Below are 25,360 nucleotides of genomic sequence, written 5' to 3' on the forward strand. Positions count from 1 at the left end.
AGAAATTATTGTTTTAGAAGTAGATTATAATAAATTTCCTAGGTAATGCTAACAGGGAATCTGAGAAGACAGAGACTCTAACTTGGGCTTTTATAAAAGATTCCATGGTGGAGGTGGCATTCTTGCTGGACCTTGAGGAGTGAAAAGTAATATGTGTAGATCACATTGCTAGAAATGGTTGAAGAATCACAGGTAAGCAGCCATGACTTGAGTGTAGGATGCTCCAAGGGGAGTGGTGAGAAATAGCTGCAAGCGCAAGTTATGGCCAGATGATAAAAATCCTGACTGGTAGGCCGTGGAATTTGGACTTGCTTTTGTAGGCAGTGGGTAGCCATTGACATTTTTTGAGCAGGGAAATATTGCATATTTTAGATAAATCTGCCAGCAGTATAGAATGGATTGGGAGTTAGAAGGCAGAGAGATGAGCTAGGATATTTCTCTGCTGCCTCTGCCCTACAAATCTGCAACTTGGGTCAGTTCAGGCACTTACATTTGTGTTTTGTTCCACCTCGAGTTTATGATTTCCTACCTTAGTTGGTTCTCCAGAGTCTAAGTTTATTTTTAATCTTAATTAAATAAATTGCACCATATCCTCTTCTAAATGTTACAGTCTCTCTTTTAGCAGATAAACTGAAAGAATCCTTTACATTTCTTCCTGCAACTTCTTCAGTGTTTCATTGCAATAAATTTTGCCTTCACACCTATTTTGAAAACCTCTTTATTTCAAAAATGCTAAATTCAATGGTTAGCTTCTCCATGCATTTTATTTATCGCTCTTTTCTTAAACTTCTCTCTATTCTAACTCCTAAGACATAACTCTCTCCAAGTTTTTCTTTAAAATTTCATATCGTTCCTCCATCTGTCCTGCTAGCATTCCTCTTCTGTTCTCCTCTTAAAGTTGAGTTCTTAATTTTCTTTCTTTTTACTTAACAAACTCTTCCTGAGCAATCTTAATGAGTCTTTCTCTGCCCCCACCCCCAATTTTATTGAGACATAATTGACATATAGTATGGTATTAGCTTTAGGTGTAACAGCATGATGATTTGATATATGTAATATTATGAAGTGATACCATGATAAGTTTAGTAGACATTTATCTCTTCACATAGGTACAGATTTTTTTTCTTGTGATGGGAGACTTTAAGAGTACTTTCTTAGCAACTTTCAAATATATGATATAGCAGTATTATCTATAGTTACTACACTGTACAGTACATCCCAGAATGATTTATCTTATGCCTGGAAGTTTGTACTTTTTGACCACCTTCATCCATCCTGCCCCTCTTCTACGCCCTAGCTGTTCTCATCCACTTCACCATAGCTAAAGAACCACTAATCTGTTCTCTAGCTATGAGTTCATTTTTTTTTTTTAGATTCCATATGTACGTAAGATCATACAGTATTTGTCTTTGCCCATCTGACTTATTTCACTTAGCCTAATGCCCTCAAGGTCCGTGCATGACATCACAAATTACAGAATTTCCTTTTTTTTTTTTTTTTTTTTTTTTTTTTTGCGGTACATGGGCTTCTCACTGTTGTGGCCTCTCCCGTTGCGGAGTACAGGCTCCGGACGCGCAGGCTCAGCGGCCATGGCTCACGGGCCCAGCCGCTCTGCGGCATGTGGGATCTTCCCGGACCGGGGCACGAACCCGTATCCCTTGCATCGGCAGGCGGACTCTCAACCACTGCGCCACCAGGGGAGCCCTCCTTCTTTTTTATGGGTGAAAAATATTATATATATTTATATGATATACACACACACACACACACATATATATCTCATATTCTCTTTATCCATGTAGGTTGTTTCCATGCCTTGAGTATTGTAAATAATGCTGCAATGAACACGGGGTGGTGCAGATAGCTTTTCAAGATAGTGATTTCGTTTCCTTTGAATGAGTGCCAAGAAGTGAACTTGTTGAATGATATGGTAGTTCTATTTTTAGTTTTTTGAGGAACTTCCATATTGTTTATGACCATTATTTCAACTCTTTATCAAGTAATTCACTTATTTCTGTTTTAATAACGTCTGTTTCTGGGGTTTTATCTTGTTCTTTTGTTTGGAACATATTCCTCTGTTTCTTCATTTTCCTTTACTCTCTGTCGGTTTCTGTGCCTTGGTTCTGGTTTGTCTCTCAACCTCTGTGATAGTGCAAGCAGCCTACTTCATTCTTAATGGCTCCCAGTCATTGAGGGTGTACCAGGACCTGGCAGTGTCTCATAACAGAGGATCAGGCAGCATCTAGATGCAGGCTGATTGGAAGCTGGACCCTCAGGCAGCAGCTTGTAAGGTGTGCAAATAGACATCTTTCAGGAAAAGACTGGAAGATGGGGGCATCAGTCCATCCCCTCTGAGCGGAGCCCCAGAGGGACTGCCAGCCAAGGACTTTCTCTTTTTTTGGCAGGGTTCTCCTGAACCCGTGAACACAAGCCCCACTGGCGGCCAGACCCAGGCTATCAAGGGGTGTGTCCTCTGGGAAACAGCTTGTGTGCACAAGCTCCTGGCCTTGGCGACAGTCTCCAAGGTATGGAAATAGGCCTTCTTCAGGAAAGACTGGGACTTCGGTGCCTCTGGCTGCTGTATCTGTGCAACAGAAGCAGAAGGAAACAGAATGAAAAAAGAGAAAAAACCAAGTTTGCCAGGTAGTTTAAACAAGTATGTCAGAGTTTGGGAAGAAAGTTGCAAGTCATATGATTTCCTAGAATATATTCTGAATACTTTGTTTTTTAGTGTAATTTCAGAGATAATTTTAAATGTTACATTTTATTTTAAAATTTCTTGTTTTGATAGATCAGCTTTCTCATGATGTCATTTTTAAAGCAACATTTCATCTTTTTACTAACAAACTGAGCAATGGAGAATGGTAACAAAATGAAAAGGCTTAATTCTGTTTTCTAAAGTGTACTATCAGGATGACTAACAATAGAATTATTTTAATATGTTCTTTTATCCTCCTGTATTCAGTCATTCATTTAAACATATAATCACTAGCCTCCTACTTTAGGGTAGGTCCAGTACCAGGTACTGGGAATAAAAATAAGTATAAAATATCTACCTTCATGGGATTCATAGTCTTAAGGTAAAAGATATATTTTAAAATTATACATAAATAATGAAAGAGTTGTTTGGGAAAGTTCTTTTTGTAATGCTTGCAAAGAATAACCACTTAATGAGCTTCGTGGTTTTTTTTTTTTGTAAACAGGAGAAAGATGGCTTCATTACTCTTATTTTATGTTGTAAACTGTAAATGATTAATATGTAACATTTTAAAAAGCTATAGTATTCCCTGCAGTGGGGCCTGAGATTTTGCATATTTTCTGTAATATGTTTTTAAAAATAGTTTTCCTACACTCCCTAGCTTTAGGGAGATTTTTAGCTCCTTTATCCAATTAAATGAACATATTTCACCAGGATCATAAAATTGTTTAGGTGCTGGACCAAGTTCTGAAGACCTCAGTCAGACACTCTTATAAGTACTTAGGATACAAGAAACAGATGACAGACTTCCTGTCTGAGACAATTTGGCATTTCTAGAAGAGAAGTAGAAAAAAAGGCTTTAATTTCAGTGTAATAAACCCTAGCAGAGAAGAAGGTACAGAATCGTATAAGAATCCTGAGTAGGACTCTCTAACATGGGCTGAGGAAGAGACACAGAGGGACATAAGGGATGACTTCTAGAGAAGGACACTTTTTCAAGGATTAGTAGAAATTTGTAAGTTAAGAAGTACAATAAAAGAAGGGCATTCCAGACAGAAGAAACAGCCTTTACAATAGCAAGAGACAGCTTGATGTTTATACTGCAACTCATTCAGAGCACAGGCAGTGTGAAGTGCAAGGGAGAAGGTGAGAGAAGAAACCATCAGTGATGTCTTCAAGGGTCTTGGATTCCACACAACAGTTTGGATTTTGTCCTGAAGACAAAGGAGAAACACTGAGAAATTTAAGAGAGTTAAAGAGATCAGACTTGTATTTGACACAGTTTATTTCTGCACATATACTCTCAATACGTGCAATGGTGTATTGTTTTCTCTTTCCTCCCATTGCTTGTCCTTATTGTTCTGGAGTTAGTTCAGGTCCTGGTCTACCATGCCTGTGAGACTGGGGACAATCTACATAAGATTTTTGACCTTCAGTTCCCTCCTACAGGGGAGATATTAATACATTGGTACCCTACAAGTTGTGGCTGCTGTTACGTGCCTCAGTACTCAGATTTGAACCTTCCTTGCTTATCACTTTTCTTCTTCTTTCTTCCCTTCTGCTGATGCTCTGTCATCTTTCTTCTCCTTATTACTTACCCTTTGTTGCTTTCCTTTTCCTTTTCTCTTTCTATCAAAATTAGAACTTCCCATTTTCAGCGATACGATTCTCACCTCTTGTGTGTGGTTTTTCTTTTTTGGTAATTTGATTAATTTTTGACCCTTCATTTCCTTTGGGTTTGATCAGTTGTAGCAATTATTTGTATTTGTGGAATTTTGTTTCAACTTTATATCTCTAATTCTTTCTAGTATCAGAAAACAACTTCAATCTTTAGGGAAAAACAAAACAGAACGAGTTACCAGAGGACATTTCATATGGTCAAGTTTATATGCTGCTTGAAAGAAGCAGAATTTTCATTGCTTAGTGGATAAAGTATATCTTATCGTATGCTGCTATTCAGTAAGACAAAAGTTTTTAATTCATACAATTTTACATGACAAAATGTTTCGGGAATTACAGGCACACTTTGATTTTTATTGACTTGCATAAGATCTTATGACAAATTATGAGCAAAATGGAGCTAAATTAAAAACAAAATTAATTCTGTAACATTGACTTATGTGGACCTCAAAATCCAAAATTTCAAAACAGTAAGTTGAACTTCATAGTCTACTGAGATTATTGATAATATGAATTATTTTTAAGATTTTGTAATTTTAAGGTGCTATTATTGTTTAATGAGCTCTGGAGACCCAACTTCTTATTTGACGACCACCGATTCCAATCTTCTTCCCAAGCTTATCACCGTCTCATTCCCAATGGGGCTCCATTCCAGCCCCTGCTTCTTCAAGCTGCTGTGTACGTGTAAATTAATGCTCCTCCTTGAACTAAGCTGGTGCTCTTCCTACTTGATTCCCAGCTCAGACTGTTTCTTGGATTCCTCAGATCAAACTCTCCGGTAGCCACCAGTGAACTTTTCCTAAAAAAGTGAAGAGATCATTTCCAGCATGTTTATCCTCTGTTGTACCTTAGGGTTGTTTTATAGTTAAATTTGTCAAAAGATGAGACACTAGGCTGGAGGGTGTGAGGGAAACAGACATAGATAAGACCTAACCATACACTGATATCTCCATCCTCATAGCAACCTGTGACATAAGTAGTGCTATCTATCCCCATTTTGCAGATGAAGAGTATGAAGCTCATAGTTTAATTTAGAAGTTCAAAATCCCACATGCTTTGGAGCTGGGAATATAATGTCAGCTCAGACTGTCTACAGATCGTCAGCTTTTCACCACAATACAGTGGCCCTTTAACAGGAACTTTTTGTACTTAAGCTTAAGTACTGCAATGTATTGAGAAAATTAAAATATAAATAGCCTCTTTGGAAATTAAATGTCCTTCTAAGGTGCACTTCCTATACCTCAGTTTTTTATTTGTAAGTGGTACTCTAATTCTACTAGTTATTCTAACTCTCCCCAACTCCAGACTTTCTTGACTTCTCTCCCTCATGCATCTAAAATGTTAATGTGTTGAATCCTTCTGACTTGTCTCTTCATAATTTTACTGACACCTGTTCTTTAGTTTCTACTCACCACCTCCCACCTGGATGGCATCTTCTCTCTTCCCTTACCTGCAGTTCTCCTTCTCTTCCCATTGGTAATGCACAACTAATCACAACTAAACCTCTCCTATGCTAGTCATTTTCCTACTCAGAACCTCACAGTGATTCTGTTACTTTAAATAACTGGACCCAGCCCACTTTCCTGTCTCTTATCTCATAAAGTTCAAGTGTGAATTTTCCAGAACAACCAGGTGAAGCTACTCTTTCTCATCGAAACTGACCTTGTTTGTCCCTCTCCCAGTTCCTTCAGTGATTATGCAGATTCCATTTCCTCAAAGTATTACCACCTATTGCAGCTTCTGTATTTACAGTGATCTTGAATGATTTATTCTGACATTTATGGTGCAGGATGCCTATTGATGACATGGGGTTACATACTGTTTGGATGGTTTCAAGAAGCTACTCAAATAGAGTAGAATAGAAAAATGAAATGTGTAATTGAAAGATAACCTAGAATCCTCATCTTCTCCCATACTTCTTTCCATTCCAACTATGGCTATTGGGTTGTTTTTGTTTTGTTTTTTAGAGAGGGTCTTCTTATTTCTGACCATTTATTTACAAACATCCACCCAGGAATAACTCCAGCATGTTCGTCTCAAGCCTGTATCCCCCTCCAGATATTTAGATTCATATTTCTGACTCTGTAGGACACATGTCCCTGAAAGTTCCATGACCTCTCAGAGTCAGCATTTCCCTCTGCAATCCTGCACCCCTGCTGGATCACCTTTCCTTTCCCATTCAGACCGAGCAGATCTGAAACCACAGGTCTGTTTTCCCTTCATGATGGACCCATGTCCTAGATTTCAGTTTCCAAGTGCCCAAAACAAAGCTTTTGATAGAGGAAACCAACTAGGCAGGGACAAAACAACAGACTATAGTGAGCTCTATGGGATGGCATATGTTATCACCACAGTGAGGAGAAGGTCTGAGGTAAATCCAAATGGTTCTGGGATGTCCTAAGTCTGGAAGAATCTCTAGCAGCTTCGCCTGAATTCGGGCAAGTCTTTCCGGGTAAAGAACTGCGTAAGGGCTCTAACTCTCCCCAGGGGCAGTATACACTTCTTCACTTAAACTGGGCAGCTCTGGCCACTGGGTTTTAAGTGGTGATGATCCATTAACCTTTCCCCAACTTTGGCACCATTTCATGCAGTTTTATGTATTTTATCTGAAATAAGAATCCAATGTAACTGCTTTCCAGTATAAGTTGGTATATATGTTACACAAATACTCTAACGTCTTCATTTTGTGTATTTTTTATGTTCACAATGTGAGCCCACCAGTCATTGTTTTTTAGTAGGATAATGACAGGCTGAAGCAAGGAAGAATCACCATAGAAGAATTTAGAACAATTTATCGAATTATTGCACACAGAGAAGAAATTATTGAGATTTTCAACACGTATTCTGAAAACCGGAAATTTCTTTTTGAAAAGAATCTGGCCCAATTTTTGACACAAGAGCAGTATACACTTGACATTAATAAAAGTATTGCTTCTGAGATCATTCAAAAATATGAGCCTATTGAAGAAGGTATGCTTGTATTTCAAAGTTTTATCAAATATTTATATGCAAACTATTTTTTAAGATTTGCACTTATTAAATTCAAATTTTTGATTAGGTCAGACTTCTTATGGGTAATATATATTGGCTGTTTTAATTTCATATTTTACAGACAGCAGATGTATCTTTTAGAAAGCTTTGTTGTGTAACAGCGGCATTCTTTCATTGTCCTGTTCCTTTCTTTTAGCTGCTTCTGTATATCTCTCAAGTGTTCAGAGATTAGCTTATTCAGGAAAAGCAAAATAAGGATTCTATTACAAGTACTGTAATGGAAGAAAGGGTCTTGATATTCATTAATAAGATAAAAACCCAGGTATAGGCACTTTTCCATTTTTATACACTATCTTATTGAAAAATATATGAATATTAAATTAGCTAAATGAAAACAATTCTAGGAAAGAATAAAACATTATAAAATCACTAATTTCCCTGTTGTTTATACACATAATTGTCTACAACATTTCATAAACATTAAAACATTTTTTCTTTTCTTTTCTTTTTTGAATGCAGTCATCTGGTTTAAGTTCAATGACCATTTTGGCTAGTGAGCTGTTGTATAGTTTTTTGGGGTTTTTTTTGTCATATAGTTTTTGATCTCTGTCTCATCTTTCATTGGCTAAAATATTTCAATTTTTTCCATTTATGTTTATTTTTAAATAAAATAATAAATAATAATGTAATAAAATATGCACAAGAAACACTATTAAAGCATGCTGTTTAACCCTACAGAAATTAATAGAATAGCTCAAAATATTTATTAACAAGGGATATATGAAAGCCCAAGTTCTGCCTTTGAAAACTGGTTTATGGCCATCAATGCTTAACATACGATAATATGGGTCCTAACAAAACAAGACTTATTCCTTCATGGGCTCGTACATTCATAATTTATTCAAGTGTTTATCTGTGGCCACCGAGTATGGTTCTAGGAGCTGGGGATACAGTGGAGAACAAGGCAAACTACGTTTCATATTCCTGATGGGGGTTGGAGGGAGATTGACAATAAATAATTAAACATACAAATGGATAATTTCAGGGAGTGCTGCGTACTGTGAAAAAAATAAAATAGAGAGTAGACAAGCACGAGGTCTAGCTCTAGTTGGTTGTTTTTTATTTTTTAAACAACTTTATTAGAGCATAATTGCTTTACAATGGTGTGTCAGTTTCTGCTTTATAACAAAGTGAATCAGTTATACATATGTCCCCATAGCTTGGTTGTTTAGGAGAGTCCTTGATGGGGATGCGATATTTGAGCTGAGACGTAAGTGGTGAGAAAGAACTAGACATGTGACAAAATGGGGGAAGAGATGTGTTGGCCCTGAGTTGGAGAATCGAGGAACAAGAGGAGGACAGTGTGGTTGGAACCTGGAGAATGAGGGCTAAAAGCGTTTGGACAGGGATTAAGTCATGTTGGTCTTGTTGGCCACAATTAAGATTTTGGCTCATGATTCAGTGCCACGTAAAGACCTTGGAGGCTTTTAAGTACCATGGTGGTAAGACTGAAGATAGTGCTAGTAAGAGTTTGGTCTGATCACGATTAAAACTTTGCAGGTTTGCAACAAGATAAAGAGCTTGCATCAGAACGTAAAGAAAGTACATCTTTAAGCACATCTGATGAGTCCAGCTGACTTCTTTCCTTTCAATAGCAAAGACTTTCTCTAAGAAAGTAGTGAATTGATTTAGGCTCTGGTTCAAGCTCTTTATGTCATTGCCACCTGGAAACAACCAGTTCACAGACAAGCACTTTTAGTAGCATTATTCCAGTCAATATTCAAAAAAAAAAAATTGCCACTGTTACCTGCAGGTGGTAAATTAAAAGATACAAAGGGATAATGGGATGGTGCCAGTGACATCTTGGAATTGTGTTTGTATTTTAACCATAATATTACACTATTCATCTATTTCATCTTTTGGGCCTTACTCTGCTTCCATTCAGATAGTTTCACACAGCCAAGACCTTGCATTTCATTTACATGGCTATTGATCACTTTAGAGACTTATTAAGGTCAATTTGAATTATGATCTTACAGTCCCAAATGCTGCCAAGTTTCTCAGTTTCATCCCACATTGATACTTGACATATGTCAATACCAAATAAGGAAAACCTCATTTTATTTTAAAAATAAAAATCCATGAGATTAATTCTCAGTCTGGTAATTTTTAAAGGCATAAGAGGAGTTTGTTTTCTATTCCAGTACCAAAGATAGTTACTTAATTAGTTAATAGTTCAAAAGGGCTATAGGCCAATCACTGCTAATTGCACTTGGAAAAAGAATAAATTCATGCAAATCATTACTATTAAAATATATGATGCCTTTGCCCCATACACTCACATGTTTCTAACTTTGCATAACTTTGAAATAGTTTGCATGACTGTAAACATTTTATGTATTTTCTTCTAGCTTTCATTTTTTAAACCAAAATTGTAAGAGCATTTTGAATGCTGGCTTTTTCATTTTTATGATGTCATAAACATTTACTTACGTCACTGTATATTTTTTTTCTGATACATTATTTGTAACGGCTGCTTAGTATTGTATCATAGCTTGAGATTTAATTTGTTTCCTCCCCTCATTTATTTTGCTTTTATAAATAATGCTAGTGTGAGCATTCTTGCACATCCATCTTTGTCTGAGGCTCTATTTCTGTAGTATAAATTCCCAGAAATAAAATTCTTTGCCAAGGATCAACACTCTCTATTCTAAAGTGAATACTCACACCAACTTTTAATTTGAGGTAAACTGAGTAATCAGCAACAAAAGCAACAGTAACTAACCTTTGTAGAGCTAATATATAAAGTTAGTATGCAGGGATGGGTGTTATGATTACAGTAAGTCCCCTACATACGAACGAGTTCTGTTCTGAGAGCTAATTTGTAAATCCAATTTGTTCGTAAGTCCAACAAAGTTAACCTAGGTACCCAACTAACACAATCGGCTATATAGTACTGCACTGTAATAGGTTTATAATACTTTTCACACAAATAATACATAAAAAACAAACACAAAAAATAAAGAGAACATTTTTAATCTTACAGTACAGTACCTTGAAAAGTACAGTAGTACCAGCTACATCACTGCTGCTTTTACGCTTGCTTCTGGACATCCTGGGCTTGAAGTAAAGATACTGTACTACTTTATACAGTACTGTACAGTAAAGTATACAGAAGCACAACCACTTGTAGAGGATGCATGCACGTGACAATGTACGCCAGACACATGAACTAACTTATGTGATTGGACATGCAAATGCAAGTTTGCATCTTTGAAAGTTGCAACTTGAAGATTTGTATGTAGGGGACTTACTGTACCACCATTCCAAAGATAGGGAGAAGTTAATTAACAGGCTCCTCATATAACAAATAAATGGATTTAACCCAAGCTGTCTCATTCCAGAGCCAGTGTTCTGCTTAAATAGATAATTTTGGTTTATATGATACTGAGTATAAAAGTTCAGAGATCATTTGCTAAAGATGGTAATATGCAATGACTCAGCAATTGCATTTATAGGCATGCACCCAACAGAAACATGTACATATTTGCACCAAAAGACATGTCCTGGTTGTTTATAGCAGAACTTTTTATAATAACCCCAAACTGGAAATCATCTAAATGCCCATCAAGAATAGAATTGATAAACAAATTGTGGTGTACTCACACAATAGAAAGCTATATACAAATGGGAATAAAAAATGTCTAACTGTGTGCATCTACAAGAATAAATCTTATAAACAATGTCAGGCAAAATAAACTGGTCACAAAAAAATACATATTGTGTGAGTGCATTTATATAAAACACAAAAACCAGGGAAAATGGAATCTATGCTGGTAGAAGCCAGACCGTTGAATACACTTGGGGGTGGGGTGTGGGTGGAGGAAGACTAGAAAGTTAGCAGGAGGCGGTCTTCTGGGGTGCTGCTCTGTTCTTTCACCTTGGTGCTGGTTACGTAGATGTTTAGCTTGTGGAAATGAATGGATCTATGACATATGTACTTTGCTTGTATGTATTTTTAAAATATTAAAAATCAGAGATGATTAAATAATATATAATCTACTTGAATGTTGATATAAAAGAACTAAATATAAGAACCTTAGAAAAATTTGCTTCCAAAGAAACATTAAAAATAGTATTAATATTAATTCTAAATGAATATTCTAGAAACAAACTCTGCTACTAAGTTTTAAAGTGAGATGTAATTTATATACTACTAATGATATTTCTGCATTCTTTTTATTTATTTTCATAGTTAAACAAGCGCACCAGATGTCATTTGAAGGTTTTAGAAGATACATGGATTCGTCTGAATGTCTGCTATTTAATAATAAGTATGAAAGTGTTTATCAAGATATGACTCATCCACTGAGTGATTATTTTATTTCAAGTTCACATAATACGTACTTGATATCTGACCAATTAGTGGGACCAAGTGACCTTTGGGGATATGTAAGGTATTTCGATTTTTAAATCCATTATATTTTAAAGATGTTTGAAAGTTCCTGGTGGTGTCTACCTCAGTAGGTAATAATTCACAGTAAAAAAAGGCTATGCATGTTATAAAAACACATAGGGAAGAGGAATTTTGATTTGTACATATCTTGGATATCCAATCTTTGGGTGGTTGTATAATTTATTCAATATATTATTATCATACACTTCCCTTCTAATCCTGTCTGCCAACCTCCTCTCCCCGCTTATTGGCCCTTGGAAGTTTCCTGAGCAATTTGGATACTTCGTATAGGAAAATATGTGAAGAAGACTTTAAAAATCTTATTTAGCTAATCAGAACATCTGGGGTTTCTAAAATAATATGGTTAAAATTAATTCTCAGATATCTCAGTGCTATAAGGAAAACCAACACATACATTATATAATGTGGCATTTATAGATAATATATATACTTACATGTCAGACAATTTACATAGATTAAAGGCAGTCTACGCTGCACCATTCATTAATTTTGCGTCCTACAATGTATCATACTGTTAATACCAGTTTAGTTTCAGCTTCAGTTTAGTCAGTCAGCTGAAGATACAGTGGTGAGCAAGATTTTCAAAGTTGCTACACTCATTTGTTCATGAGAATAGGCAGCTAATAAGCAGATAAACAAATCGATATTTCCAGGGACTGATTCATATGGAGAAGATGAACTAAGGTAATTGTGGGGTGAAGGGTGTTACTTTAATTGAAGGGTCAGGAAAGGCTTCTCAAGAGGATATAGTTGTGGTGTGAGTGACGATAAAGAGGAAGTTTCAGGTCTAGTGGAAGGGCATGCCAAGTAGAAGAAATAATCAGTGCTTGGCATGTTCACATGACAGAAAGACAGCAAGTGTGGGTGGAAACATAAATGGAGAATGAAGGGAGGTGAGCTTGAGGAGGTAGACAGGATGCATTTATGAGGGTCTTAGAGACCATGGAAAGGAGAATGGATTTATTCTAGTTGCATTGGGAAGCCATTGGAGGGAATTTCCTTGGGATAATATCATAATTTGATTTACTTTTTACTGTGGCGGAAAGACTGATGGTGCAAGAGTGGAGGTAGAAGATGCTTTGGGAAGACATTGTAGCAGTCCAGGTGATGACGATCATTTAGATGGTGAATTCATGAGGCAGCAGCTGAGATAGAGGGCTGAATTTGAAATATTTCAAGGAGGCAGAGCCAACAAGGTGATTCACCCGGTGATTTGAAGAGAGGTATGAGGGAAAGAGAGTATCAGGATTTTGGACCTGATAACCTAGGATATGATGACATTATGGACAGAGGTGGTAAAGCCTGAGAGAGGAGGCCATTGGAGGTTGTGAGGCAAAAGCAAAAGTTCTGTGATGGCCGTGTTCAGTTTGAGATATCAATTAGTTATCAAAGGGCTAGGTCAGATAGTCAGTTGAGTGTATGTGTCTGGGATTTAGAAGAAGTATCCAGACTGGAAAAATAGGATTGGAAGCCATTGGTATATAGGTGATATTCAAAGCTATGTGATTGGGTGATATTACTTAGGAAAAATCATAGAAAAGATATCTTATAATCCCATGATAACATCAAACTTAGAAATTAATATTGCTTCTCCAGTTTAAAATCTAAGTAAATACATAAATCCACAAACTCAGAAATATATCTATTTAGAATCCTGTAAAGATTGCCCCATTCATAGCTCTACTTTTATTACAGAAATTTCTATTCATACCTCATTATATTAATTTTTTAAAGAGAGAAACTACACATTTTAAACAGGTTGACTTAGAAATACAGGAAATTACTTTTGAATTCCAAGAAAGTGTTCCACCCATGTGAAAATTTAAAGTTAAGTTTAATTGTATTTCTTCCTCTATTTCCTTACCCACCTGTGGAAGATACACTCAAAATGCAAGTCTTTCAAAATTTCTCTACTTATGAGAGGTGATGTAATGCAATGTTTACCTATTAATGTTTAAGTTTCTGGTGCTAATCTTTCCTCCCTTTCTCTCATTTGTTAATTATATGATAGATATAACATTCTTGTGTCTCAGTTTCCTCCTCTTTAAAAGAGGAAAACTAATATTAACTGCATTAAATATTTTAATCCACAAAAAGCCACTTAAACTTATTTAAGTGGAGAATTTCTTTCCTGAGTGAGAGACAAATTTTCATTATTCGTTCCCACGTCATTATTCATTCATTTCACTCCGTGTCTCCGTGAGACAGTGAAAAGTGCCCTCCACACCACCGCTGGGGGAGAGACAACTTTCTTTTACATGCTTCTGAGTAAAAGGGTTGGCATGACACAGTGCAATCCACGCAAAACATTTTTGCTGGGGACCAAACCGTGTAGTTAAAATAGCAGCTTGGTAAAGGTTGGCTTGATCTAAGGATGTAATTAAACCTATCTAGAGATGTAGCAAGAATCAGTATTATTTAGGTTGTCCTCCATGAAAAATTTTTTTCCCACAAAACTATAGAGGGTTTTGATCTATTAGTAGGGAATGAAATTCATGTCGTATTTTGTTAAAGGTATAAACCATAATCTAGGAATGACCATTTATTTTGTTTAAATTTTACTAGTGCCCTTGTGAAAGGATGCCGTTGTCTGGAAATTGACTGCTGGGATGGATCACAAAATGAACCTGTTGTATACCATGGCTATACATTCACCAGCAAGCTTCTGTTTAAAACTGTTATCCGAGCGATACACAAATACGCATTCATAGTACGTGCATATCTTTGTTCAATTAGTTATGTAAACATAAGGTAATTTACTTGTTTCAAAATCCTATAATGCTTGACCTTAGTTTAGATCAGTAATATTTCCAATTGTGGGTTATGATCCATTAGTCGGCAGTGAAATCCATGTAGTATATCATTAAAGGTAGATTTGTCAAAGTTAATCTCAGGTAGTAAGGTACATGTGGTTTCATGGAACTTTTAAAAAAATTTTAAAAATTTTGTATAAGCAGGTTCTTATTATTTATTTTATGCATATTAGTGTATATATGTCAATCCAGATCTCCCAGTTCATCCCACCCACCCCCCCATACTTTTCCCCCCTTGATTTTCATGGAACTTTTTGTTTAATTATATAATATATATTATGTGTGTGTGTGTATGTGTGCACACATGTGTATTGTGTCATAATATAAATTATATTTCTTACCATGAGTTAATGGCCAGAACAGTTTGAGAAATACTGGCCTATGTAATAGTAAATATTTTACCAACATTCGAATATTTTACTTTCAAGACACAAATGTCAAAAATGTATTATCTCAACTTTTGGCATTTTTTCTACTATGATGTCAGCTATTTATACAGAAGTTGACTTTAGATTTCAAAATTATTGTTAAATGTATTAAGTTACAGATTCAAAGATTTAATTCTTTTTAGAGCTTCTTAATTCAGCTTAAAAATCCTCGTCTATAAATTGAGCTGGTTTTAACAGTCATTGAATTCTGAATAATACTTGATTCCATTGACAAGCTTGGCTAATTCAGTACCTTCAGACATTTTAAATTGTTTTTTTAAACTTAGTATATGTGATTTCTTTCTTAACTACTTCAACCATAGTGCAATTGAAGAGATTTAATTAACAAAATCTTACTACTTAATGTATATCTAATAAATTAAACTTACAAATTCGAAAAGCCTAAAGTACTCCTAAATAAGTCAATGTATTATCTGTAAACATAAGCATAACTTAAAATCACACAGTTAAATCAATTGCTCCATTATTTATTAGAAATAGAGTATAAAATGCTAAATATTCACAAAATAAATATAAAATATTTAAAAATTTATCTTAGTATAAAACCTTGATATATGGCATTAATTCTCTTAAACAACTAATTTCTGATGATTTCTAAATTTATATCTCTATCCAAACTTCTCCCTTGAATTTTACACCAATATAGACAACTTCCGATTTGACATTTACACTTGCATATTTAATAGGTATAATTAACTTAACATGTTTAGACTTGAGCTCCAGATAATACTCCTCTTTTTCCTAGTCCCACTTTTCCCGTGGTCCTTCCCATCTCAGTTAATGTTAACTTTTATGTGTTCGGCCTAAATCATTGTTGTCAACATTAACAGTCCCTTCTTTTCTCTCTAACCCCTCAATAAGTTCTTCAGCAAATCCTCTTGACTCTACTTTCAAAATACACACTGAATTTCCCCATTCTCACTGTCACTGTACTGGTCAACTACCATCACCTCTCACTTGGATTATTACAATGGCTTCTTATCCAGGGTTCCTGCTTCTCTCCCTCCTCCCCTGTGGTTTCATCTCAATATATCAGCCAGAGTGACTTTTTGGTAAGTCAAGTCATGTCATTCCGCTTTTCAAACCCTTCAATCCCACTCAAAATAGAAGCTAAGGGTCCATACCTTGACTCCCAAAGCCCTACATGACCTGTTTTCCATTACCTCTCTGACCTCTCCCTTGTTCTTGTGACCATTCTGGCCTCCTTACCCTTTTTCAGACATATCTCAAAGCGTTTGCACTTGCTATTCCCTTCGTCTGAAATACTCTTCCCAAATATTTGAGTAGCAAACTCTCTCACTTCATTCAGGGTGGGTAACTGAGGGAATAAAAGGAAATAGAGACAATCTTAAAATTAAAATGACTTAAGGATGGACAAACCCCTACAGCTTCTAAGACTCCAAAGAGTAAGCGATGGGAAAAAAAGGCTTTGAGCAACAGACTCAGTGAGACTTCTCAGTTGGATAACGTGACACAGTTTTGCAGCAAAGATTAGATCAAAGGTTGAACTTTTTGCTCAATATAGTCACCATTAATTTGGGGAAGAGAGAACAATGAAATAAAATAGACTTGATAACTGTGGCTTGGAAAGAACTTTGGATATAGTTACTGACACATGTGACTTACTAGAAACAAACATATGAAATTGAAGTTTTTGAGGAAGTTGTATTGCTAAAAACTAAACCAAACGTAAGTCTGACTTGTTAGGTGAACCTTAAAACAATGCTTGGTCAGGAAGTGAGCTGCAAAAGTGGCTTGGCTTTAAGGAAAGCCAACTCCTCAGCACATGCTTTAGATATGAACAAGGAGGATAACGCCAGAGGATCTTCCCAGAGGGTGGAGCCAAAGACCACAGAAGACACAAAAAAAATGAGTTCTTCCCAGTGAGTGAAGTCAGGGTCTAATCAAGAGATCCATTTGCTAGGCCTTCACTTTGCCTAGTCTCAAAATCACTTATTATATTTGGGAAAAAAATTTTACACTATTCTCTTAATATTAGACTGAGTCAATATATATGTACATGGGTATTTACGAGAAGGTCATTTTTTAGGCTGAACCCCAAAGATATTAGGTTCTAATTCCTGGAAATTATAAATGTTACATTATTTGGAAAAAGGGTCTTTGCAGGTGTGATGAAGTTAAGAATCTTGAGATGAGAGATTATCCTGAATTATCTGGGTGGGCCCTAAATGCCATCATATGTATCCTTATTAGTGGGAGGTAAAGGGAGATTTAATACACACAGAAGAGGAGGCAATGTGAAGATGAGGGGCAGAGATTGGAGTGATGTGGCCACAAGCCAAGGAATGCTGGCAACCACCAGCAGCTGGAAAAGGCAAAGAACAGATTTCCCCTAGAGCTGCTGAAATTTTAGCCAGTGAAACTGATTTCATTTTAACCAGTGAGACTGATTTCAAAATCTTGGCCTCCAGAATTATGAAAAGATGAATATCTGTTGTTTCATGTGACCAAGTTTATGACAATTTGTTACAACAGCCATAAGAAATTAATATACTCATACATTAATAAGGCATAATATTGTATGTGATATATGTAACATATGACATATATATCAAAGGTCTGTAATAATGCAGCAGACCTTGCAATTCCTTTTCTTATTATTCTAAATTGGTAAATTTGTGTCCTGATAATTATATGTGGAAACAAAATAAAGAAAATAATTTTGAATAAGATCCCAAAAGGAGTGCTGTTCACTATTTTGTGACAAATTTAAAAGTTACAGTGGTGACTAAGGGCAGAAAATATCTTTGTAGAGTCACTTTTACTTACTAGATACTCTTTATTATTAAAAATTGGAAATATCTTTATCTTTGTTTTTAATTATAAAGCAATGAGTTTTGATTAAAGAATTTAAAATTGAAAAAGTAGAAAATTAACCTTTTTTTAACTTACCAGGGTTAAAGTTTTTCCTAAAAATATCTAAACATATATATGTAGTTTAAAAAAAATGTAGAATCTCACTCTTTGGCAACTTGTTTTTCTTCATAAGACTGGATCATAGATAACTTTCTGTAGAGTATATATAGCTCTACCTCTTTTGTGACAGAGTTATATCATTCCTTTAAAAGGATATGCCATAATTTATTTAAACAAGTACCCACTGTTGGGTGCTTCAGTTTTTTTTCCTATATTTCTAATGCAAATAGTAATAATTTTCCTTTTTATACAGATTTAATGTTCCCTGTTTTGTCAGACTCAAAACTATTTTCAGTTTAAAGAAAACGTAATAATTTTGCGAAGGTACTGAACATTAGAAATGTTTTAAAATTAAGTGCTTCTAAAAATTGCATTAAAGTTATTGAGGAGTTTTGATTAATAACTGTAGTAATGGTTAATTTTTTAGACATCTGACTACCCAGTGGTGCTCTCTTTAGAAAATCACTGCTCCCCTTCCCAACAAGAAGTGATGGCAGACAATTTGCAGTCTACTTTTGGAGATGCCTTGCTTTCTGATACTCTTGATGATTTTCCAGACAAATTACCTTCACCAGAGGTAACACTTTGTCTGAGAAGCTCAGGTTAAGAAAAAGAGAAAAAAACATGCTACTATTGTATTGGCCTATGAAACTGGGCTAGAGATCAATGACAAATGCTTAGTTTTGATTATTTATCGAGGTGTATCTTTGCAATGTGTTTCCGAGGAAATAGTCCTGTGAGCATGTAGGTGAATACATGTTGATAAAGAGAATATATAGAGATATACCTAAAAATTCACATTTTAATTGTGCGTTATGTCCCATGTGTCCAAAATTTCAAGTCAGTTAATATTAGACCACAGGAATTTGGTATGTTTTATAGGCCAAAGGCTAAGAAAGAGGCAAAGATCTAGGCTGTAAATAGAATTCATGCCCAATACCTCAGCATCTGGGTGGCAGGTTCCCCCTTTTTTAATCTGCTCTTTTCAATGTTCCTGTCTCTACAGACGTCTTACCATCTTCAGTTGAGCATACTCAAGTATTTGTTTTAAAAAAAGCACCCACACCCTACCCTCAGGATTGCAGTTTCTACTCCAGCTATCTTTTTATTTTATTATTTCCTTTCTCAACCCAAATTTTCATTTCCTTGTCTCCTCACAACCTACCTAATCAGGCTTCCTCTTCCATGTGCACCAAGTAAGTATTTCAGTGTGCTCATCACTTTCCTACCAGTAAATTCTTTTTTTTTTAATATTTATTTTCTTTATCTTTTTTTTTTTTTTTGGCTGCATCGGGTCTTAGTTGCAGCATGTGGGATCTTTGTTGAGGCTTGTGGGGTCTTTCACTGGAGCGCATGGGCTTCTGTAGTTGTGGAGTGCAGGCTCTAGGTCACATGGGCTCTGTAGCTGTGGCACTTAGTTGCCCCGCGTCATGTGGGATCTCAGTTTCCCAACCAGGGATTGAACCTATGTCCCCTGCATTGAAAGGCGGATTCTTTACCACTGGACCACCATAGAAGTACCCACTACCAGTAAATTCTAACGGACCTATTTCAGCCTTCCTCTGACTTGTTGCCTTGACAACATTCAACGCTATGGATGCCTCCTTCCTTTCCGTGAAACACTTCCTTCTGTAACACCACATTCTTCAGGCTTTCCTCATTCCTCTCTGGCCAGTCTTCAGTTTCGTCTGCTGGTCCATTCTCCTCACCCCAAATTTTATCAGGTGATAAATGAACTTTTTTCTTTTTTGACACCCCTAACCAATAGTTTAATTTTGACATGTCATCATTTTGGTAGATATAGTATATATTTGTAATATTTGAATATCCCCCTTTATATTTTTCTTTATTTTATTTAGATGAGTAGAAAATTTAAAGATGAAAGTGTTATGACACTAAGGACAAGAGGTATAGGACTCATGATAGAATTAAGACAGAGAAAAATAAACTGAACAAATGGACAAACTGTGACTCTTTCACCTGATGAGAATGCTCACAGGCTAAACGTGTTCAATTATGACAGAAAAGAAATATTAAACAGCTTGTGCAGAGTGCTGTAAACACATCATCAGAGATTAAATCTTAAGAGTCATGGTCTAATTCAGGAAATTATAATAATAATTTGTTTTCTAGGAATAGAATTCCTCCTCTTATTATTTATAAATCTAATTTTTAGTATTCAGATATATAATTTCCATTAAAGCTTTTGCTTCCACAGTAAAGGAGATGCTTTCCAATGAGTAAATGAGAAATTAGAGATAAAGTCATTTTCTCATACTGCGCTTAGCCCTCAGTATACAAAAGAATTGCCTGGAGACTTGTTAAAGAGACATAATTCTGTCCCACAATTCAAGATTCTGGTTCTCTAATTCTGAAGTAGATTGCAGAAATCTTTTCTTTTAACAAGCACCCCAGGTGATGCTTTTGACACTTGTGGTTGCAGAGTGCACTTTGGTAAACTCTGTATTAGTAACACGAGGGTCATGGTAAAAGAGAGAAGACCCAAGATGATGGAATAATTTGAGTGGGTACCTGAGGATGACAAAGAGAAGGGCAATCAAAGCTCCTCAAAGAAAAGAACTTTAGGGACTTCCCTGGTGGTCCAGTGGTAAGATCCCACATGCCGCAGGACAGCTAAGCCCACGTGCTACAATTACTGAGCCTGTGCGCCTCAACTAGAGAGCCTGTGTGCCACAAACTACAGAGCCCACGTTCTCTGGAACCCATGCACCACAACTACAGAGCCCACAGCTAGAGAGAAGCCCGTCCGCCGCAACCATAGGTCCTGCATGCTGCAACAATGATCCCGTGTGTCACAACTAAGACCCAACACAGCCAAAAATAAATAAATACATACATAAAAACATTATAATAAAAAAAGAAAGGAATTTTTCTTCATAGGGTAGATCCCAGTAACATTATATACAATGTACCAGGCACTTACTAAATATGTTTGTTAAATTAATGAATATTTGAAAAGGGCAGAAATAAGTAAGTGAAAGAAAGGAACCAGAAGGCTTTGGATTTAGAATCAGTGACCCAGATGGTGAATTTTGCCATGCTCCTAGTTTTGATGGGCAGGAAATATTAAGTTGATGATGCTCGTATGCAATACAGTTGAAATGTGAAGATTTATAAATCTTTAGCTTAAATTTAGTCTTTACTAGATGTCAAATACTATAATAGACATTTTTATATACCTGATCTCATATAATACTTTTAATGTTGGATAAGAGAGTGATGACCTGAAGCATTCACTACCAGAAGTTATAACATTCTAACTTCTGTAACATTGAAAAAAAATATATATAATTATATAAATAATAATTTATATAAAATTATATAATTTTAATAATAATCTATAGAAAATTATATATATATAATTTTCATGTATTTCAAATTTGTGCATAGTAATAATTTATGGAATGTAGAAGAAATAGAAAAGAAAAGAAAGCCCCAATCATTACAGGCGTATTTTTTGGTGAATTTTGGTCAATACAATAATATCACTGGTTTCTATTAGGTTTTTAGGAATATGGAAAAAAGATGGAGCTTTTACATATCTTACTGCTGTGGGCAAATTGAAAATATGATGAAAGACTTTTCGATGACAATGACAAGTGCAAATTTACCTGTGCATGTGTAATTGTATCTTTCTTTCAAATTGTTTCTGTAGGCATTAAAATTCAAAATATTAGTTAGAAACAAGAAAATAGGAACTTTAAGGGAAACCCGTGAAAGGAGAGGTTCTGATAAGCATGGTCAGGTAGAGGAATATGAAGAAGAAGAGGAGGCAGAGCAAGAGGAGGAGGAAAATGAGGCCAAAGGACCAGAACCATCGGATGCTTTTCAAGATGATTTGGAAAAGGAGGCAGAGTCAAAAGGGGCAGTCGGAATTCCACTCTTCAAGAAAAAGGTGAGATGAGGCTTTGCGAAAGCCTTACAAGTGATTGAAAAGTTGTCTTATTTTGTTGAGTAGTTTTAAAACATTTTGGAGGAAACATCTTTTTCCTACTTACAATAACTTCAGTCTATTATTTAAAATTTGTTTGGAAAAAACTAGCAGTGGACAAGAAGTTTTAGAAGTCATCTCTTCCTGTATTAGCTGTTTGTGATTATTTTTTTCTCTACAGCTAACAAATATTATGCCTTCTCATGTATTAGACACTGTGCAGTGTACAAAAGATAGTGTATCTGCTCTGAAGGCGATCATACTGTCAGAGACAAGAAAAGCACTATTTATATTATATAGTATTTTAAGTATACAAGTTAGCATGACAAAGGAAGGTATACATGGTTGCAAGGGATACAAAACTAATTCAGCTGGTTTAAGTAAAATGTGAATTAATTCAATTGGTCCACAGAAATGAAAAGTTTAGGGAAAGGGATTCTAATTTCAGGAATGACTTGGTTGAAGTGTATCAAAGTCCACAGAAATTTCTTTCTCCAACTTTGGCCCTACTTTTCCTATATTGGTGCAAGCCTTTGCCAAGCTTCAGTTTTACATGCTTTCAGATTCAAATCCAATGGAAGGCCTATCTATCTCTCAGCTGACCAAGCAGATTCTTTTTGTACATTGGCTATGATCCAAGCTGTGCACATCCTTGAGCCACTTACTGTGGGGAATGCAGAGCTCTGGTTAGCCAGGCCCAGTCCACGTTACCGACACTTAAGCACATGGATTGAGCATGCGCAAGAAGTGTTTTCCAAAAAAAAAAAAAGAAGAAGAACACTTTGGAAGGGGCTAACAGAAGTGCAAAGGGTATAGATACTGGGCTATAGAAGAGCAATAGAGTACTATACAACAGAAGTTATTCCAAAATGTTAGATCACATTGGAAATATATTTACTCATGACTAAAATTCTTGAATTTGTAGAATTCCTGATACTAAACTAAGACCTTTGGGATAAAGGAAATAGAAATAATTGCCATCCTCAATACTTATTACATTAATTGGGATTTTAGGTTTAGGTTGTCTCATAATTGACATTAAATGTTGTCATAATAGAACATATTCACATTGACCCAATCCAAATAGTTTTTGAGGATATAATCTTATGAAAAGACTAAAATCATTGATTTGAAAGCGTATTTTCTTTATTGAAAAAATAATTTTTCAAATGATTAGTGCAAATATGTGAAATTATTGCCTTTTTTTTCACCGCAAAGTTAAAAATAGCTACGGCCCTATCTGATCTTGTTATTTATACTAAAATTGAGAAGTTCAGAAGTTTTCACCATTCAAGACTGTATCAACAATTTAATGAAAGTAACTCTATTGGGGAGTCACAAGCCCGAAAACTTTCAAAGTTGAGACGTAAGTTCTTATGATTCAAATAGATGAAGTGTTTAAACAAGTTATATTCACTTTTAAGGTGTCAAAATTGATCAATGATGTTTACAAAAACTATATTCTAGTACAATTTCAACATATTTAACATATTTTAAAAAGGGTTATATGCCTCAGGTCGCATTAAGTTTTATTTCACAGAACTCAACCATTATTTTAAGTCATGAAATTTTGATTGAGAATGTCCAGTATGGACACTTTGTTGGGAGGGGCTGTGGTGAGCAGTTTACATGGGAGAGCAGTGGCTACAAGGCTACAGAGGTAGGCAAAGCCAAATTACAAGGAACTTGGACTTTGTCCTACAATCCAAAGTGAGTAGGAAAAGATTGAAATCTCAGGAGTCACATGATCCCCTGTGTGTTTCTGAAAGATGCCTCTGTTAGTGCATAAGGGTGACACCGTCTGCAGGGAGGAGATGATAAAGGCTTATGGCGGGGAGACTGGAGCTAGGGTGAACTTTGTGGACTCGGTGGGCACTAAGCGGTAGAGTTAAATAGACTGGGAGGCTGTATCTCTAAGGTGAAGAAGAAGGAAAAAATGGTACCCAGGGGCTTCCCTGGTGGCGCGGTGGTTGAGAGTCCGCCCGCCGATGCAGGGGACATGGGTTCGTGCCCCGGTCTGGGAGGATCCCACATGCCGCGGAGCGGCTGGGCCCGTGAGCCATGGCCGCTGAGCCTGCGCGTCCGGAGCCTGTGCTTCACAACGGGAGAGGCCACAACAGTGAGAGGCCCGCATACCGCAAAAAAAAAAAAAAAAAAAAAAAAAATGGTACCCAGGCCAGACTGCCAGATGGCTGTGTACCTGCAGAGGGACCATGTGTCTCTCCATCTTCTTTTCACTGTCTCCTGACTCTACATCTGAGGTGGGTTTATTCTGCTTGGTAGAGCCCGAGACACAACAGGGAAAGAGAATGGGAAGAAGACGCTACCTTCTTCTCAGACTTATATGGCAGGAAATATCATCAACTTAAAAAGGGATGGTCTGTCAGGAGGGGAAATTTTTTCCGTCTATCCTTCTTGAGTTCTTGTGGCTGGACTACTAATAAAACTGACGCAAGTCATATTGACAGGAGAAAAAGAAGCAAAATTTAATTCATATAAATGGGACCTAAGAAGTGACCAAAGTCAGCAGGTTTTATACTTTTTAGACAAAGAAACAATAAATTTGTGAGGAATTGACAGGACAAAGAAACTTAGGTTTTGGGTGACCAATTAGTGAAGAATTCAAACAGCGTTTGGGCTTGGGGTAGTAAATTAAAGAAGTCACAAAGTTTGTTTTCACAGTCTTCTCAGCCCTGAATTCCCTGTCTTTGGTGGGAAGGGTGTCCTATGTTCAGACGCAGGGAGTGCATCTTTCACATGAGACATTTATTTCCTGCTTTGAAGGAGACAGAAAGGAGGGATAGAGCGTCCCTCTTGCATTGGCCATTTCTTAAGTCACTTTAATTCAAAATAATCAATACGCCACTGAAGCACATTTTAGGGGCAGCCTACCCTGTGCCTCAACAATTAGCTTAATAATCAGAATCAGGTGACTCTCCATATCCTTTTTAAAATTGCAATCTACCGTCTTATGTAGAAGTGCTATGGCAGAGAAATCAGCACCTGCGACTGACTTGAGAAAAGCTGTTGGCTATTAGGAAATGCAGGTTCTGGTATATTTGTTGGTTAACCTCATTTGGCTGGCCATTGGTACCCTAGGGTTTTTTTTTTTTGGCCTCTCACTGTTGTGGCCTCTCCCGTTGCAGAGCACAGGCTCGGGATGCGCAGGCCCAGCGGCCATGGCTCATGGGCCCAGCCGCTCTGCGGCATGTGGGATCCTCCCGGACCGGGGCACGAACCTGTGTCCCCTGCATTGGCAGGCGGACGGACTCTCAACCACTGCGCCACCAGGGAAGCCCAACCCTAGGGTTTTGAGGCATGCTTTAGCTTATCTCCTCAAACTGCCTATTAGAAAGATCCTAT

At 36.4% G+C, this 25,360-nt stretch overlaps 1 protein-coding gene across 1 annotated transcript in view; it reads left to right on the top strand.

Annotated features, from left to right (window-relative positions):
- PLCZ1 (phospholipase C zeta 1) overlaps positions 1 to 25,360 on the top strand; it is a 43,313-nt gene that overhangs the window by 4,723 nt on the left and 13,230 nt on the right. The window contains exons 4-9 of the mRNA XM_019936863.3: positions 7,117 to 7,348; positions 11,625 to 11,826; positions 14,412 to 14,556; positions 18,473 to 18,622; positions 21,722 to 21,961; positions 23,216 to 23,363. Coding sequence (XP_019792422.1) covers positions 7,117 to 7,348; positions 11,625 to 11,826; positions 14,412 to 14,556; positions 18,473 to 18,622; positions 21,722 to 21,961; positions 23,216 to 23,363 — 1,117 coding nt within the window. The remainder of the gene's footprint in view (positions 1 to 7,116; positions 7,349 to 11,624; positions 11,827 to 14,411; positions 14,557 to 18,472; positions 18,623 to 21,721; positions 21,962 to 23,215; positions 23,364 to 25,360) is intronic.

The sequence above is a fragment of the Tursiops truncatus genome, chromosome 11 (assembly GCF_011762595.2).
Source record: "Tursiops truncatus isolate mTurTru1 chromosome 11, mTurTru1.mat.Y, whole genome shotgun sequence".
Classification (NCBI taxonomy): Eukaryota; Metazoa; Chordata; class Mammalia; order Artiodactyla; family Delphinidae; genus Tursiops; species Tursiops truncatus.